Below are 5,620 nucleotides of genomic sequence, written 5' to 3' on the forward strand. Positions count from 1 at the left end.
ATTCTTCACACGTACCCCAGCAGCACCTATGCCCCGTTAGCCCTGAAATCACAAGGGCCATCTTCAGCTATCTGGAAACACGTGAGCGCCTTCGCATGCCACTGGTATGTCCCGCCTGGGCTGACATCACTGACCAGAACTGGATGTGGATGGACGACGAGGTCCGTCTCCGGCTGTCAGCGAAGAACACGCCTACCTTGAGCACGCTCCACCAGCACGGCATCTCTATGGTAAAGGTGGAAGAAATACTTGACCCACTCACAATGCTGCCGCACCTGCTACAGGCACTACCAGATATGAAGTCACTGAACCTGTCCCACTGTACAGGCCTTAGTGACGAGGTAATTAGTGAGGCGTTTTCGCCACGGATCTGGACATCGCTTACAGTCCTTAACCTGTCCTGGTGTCCTGTAGGCGACATGGCCGTGGACTGTGTCACCTCCACACTGCCCAACCTAGAAGAGCTGTACATTAGTGGGTGCTGGCGCGTCAAAAATTCCAGCATGGCCCTCGTTGCTTCTAGGCTTCGGAAGCTCAAGCTAATCGAAGTGAACAGCTGCCGAATTGGAAACGATGGCCTGCGGCAGCTTTCCGGGCTGTACATTCAGGAAGGACCGTTGGATGACGAATCATTGCCGCAACTGCAACACATCAGTGTTCAGTCATCCACCTTCGTGAATCACGTGGGTCTTCTGTTTGTCAGGACAAGGATGCAGCACTTGACGACTTTAAATATTGCGATGTCAATAAGTGTCCAGGACCGGGCGGTATATGAGATTGCTCAAATGGCAACCTTGAAGCACCTGGACATGCACGGCTGCAAGAATCTGACGGCACTCAGCATTTGGTTGCTCGCCATGGGTTCCCTGTCACTGACCTACCTGGACGTAAGTTACTGCCCACACATCGGTGACGACGCCATGGAGAAAGTTTTCGATGGGCCGGGTCTTCTCGCACTAGTTACGTTCAAGGTGGCCTCCACTCCCATCACCGACCGTGGATTGACAATTGTGGCCGTAACAATGGAAAGCCTTACGTCGCTTGATGTGTCTAGCTGCAAGGCTATTTCCAAGCAAGGAATTGAGGCTGCGTCCAGGCACTTGGAAAACCTGCGAAACTTTTACCTACGATTCTGCAAAAGGGTCCGCAACGATGCCCTCTTGCCCCTTTCTCGCATGGCAAATTTGAAAGTCCTGAATCTGAAAGGCTGCCGGCAGATAGGATCCCGAAGCATGGAATTCCTTGCTTCTGGCGAAGCGGCGTCTAAACTCTTGGAACTGGACGTTGGCTTTACAAGCGTCGACGACTTTGGACTCAAGTGCATTTCAGAGGTGAGCTTAGCTTTTGCCTAGGTTCCCTCCAATGTTAGCTGAAGTCTGTCATCTGTAGTTTAATACATTTTTTATTATTCTGACTTGATTTCTTGTTACAGTCACAAATATTACAAGTAAGTGAACGTGTTTTTGGGATGACATGCACGCACTATTTTCTGAAGAAAGCGTCAAAAGAATCTTCCGTTTTGCAGTAGAAAACGGAAGATAATGTCCTCTCTGGGGTAATTAGCGCCATTAATCAGGAATTCTGGCTGGGACAACACAGTGTTAGGGATACACGGGTAATACTTCAGTCATTTCAGTTCCCATACGACATTGTCTTGCTTAGTGAGTCAGGAGAGCACCTGCAAAAGATGCTTGAGAAACTAATGTCAGCAAGGTTGACCGTTCGGCTACAAATACTAATGAATACATCTTAACTAACCATCTATCAAAAAACGCCCTATTCAACTTAGGTAATGGAACGCTAGAACATGTAGAAGGGCACAACTGCCTTAGACAAGTTGTCTGTGCTGATCCAAACCACCAGACAGATATCTGGCGCAGATAAATGTGGGCTTGGATGGACTGCTCAAGCACTCTTAAATAACGGAAAGACAGCTACCTGATTCACTGAATAAAATAATATAGAACCATTGCGTGATGCCGTTGGTGACGTATGGAGCGGAAACTTGGGCCTTACAAAACAACTTGAAAAAAAAACTTGAGTCATATCAGCGAGCCATCGAATGAAAGGTGATAGGAGTACATCTTAGGGACAGAAAACGTGCCTCCTGAAATAGGGAGGAAATACGAGCAGATGATACAAGAGGTGAAATCAAGGAAAAAAATCGACTTGGGCTGACCATGTAGGGAGACAAAATGACAACCGGTGGACCACCCGGATAACAACGTGGCGACCGAGAGACGGGGGTAGAAGAAGAGGAAGGCTATCAACTAGATAGAAGAATGAAACCACAAAATTCGCAGGCAACAATATGTATATAAACCTATTGTGCAGCATCTGTAACTTTGGCCGTCCGGCTCAATCGAGGGACAGACACACAGACACAGACAGACAGACAGACAGAGAGACAAACAGACGGGCGGACAGAGAGACAGGCAGACGGGCGGACGGGCGGACGGAGACAGACAGACAGACCGACCGACAGACAGACAGACAGACAGACAGACAGACAGACAGACAGACAGACCAAAATTTTTGCGTTCGAGTGGCCCAAGAAAGAGTGTCGTCTTTAAAAGTAAACAAATGAGTTATCCCGCTGACCGGCACGGCAGTGAAATGCCAACGGCATTGACATAGGTAAGCGAACAGCGCCAGCTTAACAAGGCCTACATTTGCGGGAGTTACTATTTTCTTAACAATGCTCACTGTGCAAAAGCGCGACACTACGCAAAGCGTGCAACTAACTTAGTAGGAAGGCATTGCACTTAAGTAAGAACACTGCGACACGAAGAACTACACAAGAGTTAGCCCTCCCCTTCGCCTAATGGCACTTATGGAAGCCTTAACAATCAATCGTATTCTATGAAAGTTTACATTTCTGACGCATGCCTCATAAGTGTCGTGCTGCAAAAGGGGGAACGTTACTTTGTATGTGCAATTCTTTGTGTCACGGTGTTCATATACAAAAGTATTTTTATGCTAACGAGTGTTCGGTCAGGTCACTCTATCAAAAACCGACTCGCGGAACAGAATGTAAATAGAAACATTGAAGAACATTTTTGCTTGCGAAATGTAAACTAACGAGAAATGGCAAGTGTTGCAAGAACTTTACACCAGCCGAGATTTATTTTTGAGTATTCCAATGCAACCATAGTGCTCACTACTTGTACTCAAAACAAGGGATAAGTGATTTTATCACTCGCACGAAATCTGTAATGAAATCCTACTCTTCGCAGCAGGGCGTTTTCACAAAAATGGGGCAGGCGTGTTCCTTGGGCATCTATAATTTTGAAGAAAAATTTATATGTTAGCCGTTGTGCTCAGGAGAAAATATATCTGAAGATAGTCCTCAGAAAAAAATTGCGTACAAAAAAATCCCGAAGGTGGCAGTCGCATTGGACGAGCCACGTGAAATTCGAAGCATTTTACAGCTGCAAAACTCCAATCATTGCAAATATATATTGCCGGAGGTCTTTTTTTCTGCAGAAGTTTTGCATACTCTCAAATTATTTCACGTGCTCATTTTTTGTTTCCAAATAAAATTCAAGTATAATTGATGTAAAAAACTGTGGTTGATTCGTCTGTCACGGGAATCAGTCATACACGAAAGTGAAATGTGCAGAGAAATCTGCAGCTGAGCATTATTTGCGGGTCGGCGGCTGTCTTGTGGGTGTGCTTGGCGGGGGACGTTCTGCTGGCCGGTCGCTTCGGAAAAGGTGCACTGGCGTCAGTTCCGTGACAGATATGACGTGAGTGAAATCGTGAAGTATAGAGGCATAAAACACTTTCGTCTTAAAATATAAAATCCGAGAACGAACAACCCCAAGCGTAACATACTCTTTAGTACTAAAGGTTGCTTCCCCCAAAGAAGACCCCATGTGCAGGGGTGCACCCATTACAGGCCGCGTGCTTCATTGTACAGGCGTCACTTCCGTGACGGATATGTCGTCAGCGAAATCTTCATGTATCCGGGAATAAAACACTTTCGTGTTAAAACTTACAAGCCTTCCTAGAGCAGTGGCCCCCTCTACATGAATTCGATGCTCTGTCACGTTCTTCTTCCCTAAGGGTGCAAAAGGGGTGTCATAAATCACTTGCCTCTCATGTGCACCCTCGCATTGTTCCCAGCGTTGTCATCGCTTGTTTGCACGTTTCCTCCAGGCTGTCTCCCGCCCTCAACTGATTGCCCGAACCCTCACATTGCTCGTTCAGCGGCAGGCTCTAGACAATAGCGCGCGTCTTTAGTGTCATCACAGAACTTTTCCTCATTGTGCTATGAAGAATAAGTGATAACAGTTGCATCATATGCTGCTTTTTCTAGGGGAGTAAATTTTAGCGTGGACTGATCAATAATAACGCCTAGTGAAGATTTAACTTCTGTTGCTTACGTTGTGATATTTACTCTTCGCAGGTGGCGACGAAGCTCCGGGTCCTGGGCCTCGCAGGTTGTCCTGTGAGCGACGAGGGGATTGCGCTGATTTCGATCAACCTGCCCTCCCTGCACACCCTGAAGCTCTCTCGTTGCCTTCGAGTCACCGAGAAAGGCATCGATGTTGCTACTTGCAACCATCGCAATTTAACGCACATTTACGTCAAGGGCTGCCCTAACATCACAAAGGCTTGGAAGGACAAGATGGCCGTTAAGAGGCAGCACCTGGTGCTCACATGAGCCCGACTTGACGTAGAAAGGCAACGAATCCATACTGCGCCCTACTTGCAATTTATTAAAATTGTCCTTAATCTTTTCGTCTACACCTTTTATAAGAGAATTTTTTCAAGACGATAAAAAGTACCTTGTGCACATATATGAGTGTGCAAGATTCTAAGGGTGGTGCTTAACGATTTGTGAGCGAAAAAATCGGTGAAATTAGCAAGCCTACGGGAGATCGGTGGAACTTTGCCGTTGAAGAATACTGACACGAACTTTTCGTGTTCCTTTTTTTCGCTGCTATGGGTGCGTACCAGCTCGGTAATCATGGAATGGAACCCTAAATGGTCGGCCGCACCGTACATAATTACTTACACCTTCGTTTATTTGTTTCAGTTTTGGTTTCAGCGACACGAACACTGACTGAGGTGGCCGCCATGACAGGGTGGCACTTTCGACGTCACTGCTCTCGCGGCTCCAGGACCAGTCTTGACGCGAGCTGGAGCGAGCTATCGCGTCCAGACCTGTTGACGCACGCGCCCGAGCCGGATGACGTCAGTCTTACAATTGTGACGTGATACACAAGGCTGACAGCGCACGCCGACAGCATTCTACATTTTGTCACGTGACGTCGAAACTTTTGGGTCAGGCGTGGCACTCAACGCGGCATACTGCTGCCGATGTCCTTAGGGTATCGTAGCTGGGCTTTCTCGTGCGTTCATGCGTTAAAATTGGTTGAAAATATATTATAGTGAACAATTCCTGTCAAAACATTCTTGGGGGTATCTCCATAAACCAATGAAGTTTTTTAACGTAGCTATCTCAGCTTTGAAAGTTCGAGTCAGTACTCCTTTAAAATATTTTCAACGATACGCCGACGTCTACAGATATAGCCCCGCCGGCGTGCGATGTTAGCTGTTTATATAACGCTAAGGATTTAGATGGCAACACTGTATGGGAAATAAAGGGTCT

General features: G+C 46.9%; 1 protein-coding gene across 1 annotated transcript; it reads left to right on the forward strand.

Annotated features, from left to right (window-relative positions):
- Window positions 1-419: 419 nt before the first annotated feature.
- On the forward strand, window positions 420-4,669 carry LOC144166634 (F-box and leucine-rich repeat protein 13-like). The gene is made up of 2 exons (XM_077696172.1): window positions 420-1,331; window positions 4,412-4,669. Exons 1-2 carry the CDS (start codon window positions 420-422, stop codon window positions 4,667-4,669), a joined length of 1,170 nt encoding a protein of 389 aa, XP_077552298.1.
- Window positions 4,670-5,620: the final 951 nt, after the last annotated feature.

This window comes from Haemaphysalis longicornis, unplaced genomic scaffold, assembly GCF_048455015.1.
Source record: "Haemaphysalis longicornis isolate Haplotype H1 unplaced genomic scaffold, Haemaphysalis longicornis Haplotype H1 scaffold_18, whole genome shotgun sequence".
Taxonomy (NCBI): Eukaryota; Metazoa; Arthropoda; class Arachnida; order Ixodida; family Ixodidae; genus Haemaphysalis; species Haemaphysalis longicornis.

Bases quoted from the DNA above. Each gene is read 5' to 3' on its own strand.
- LOC144166634 (XM_077696172.1), top strand. From the start codon at position 420: ATGGCCGTGGACTGTGTCACCTCCACACTGCCCAACCTAGAAGAGCTG. The intron at 1,332-4,411 runs GTGAGCTTAGCT...TACTCTTCGCAG, and splicing joins GACTCAAGTGCATTTCAGAG to GTGGCGACGAAGCTCCGGGT.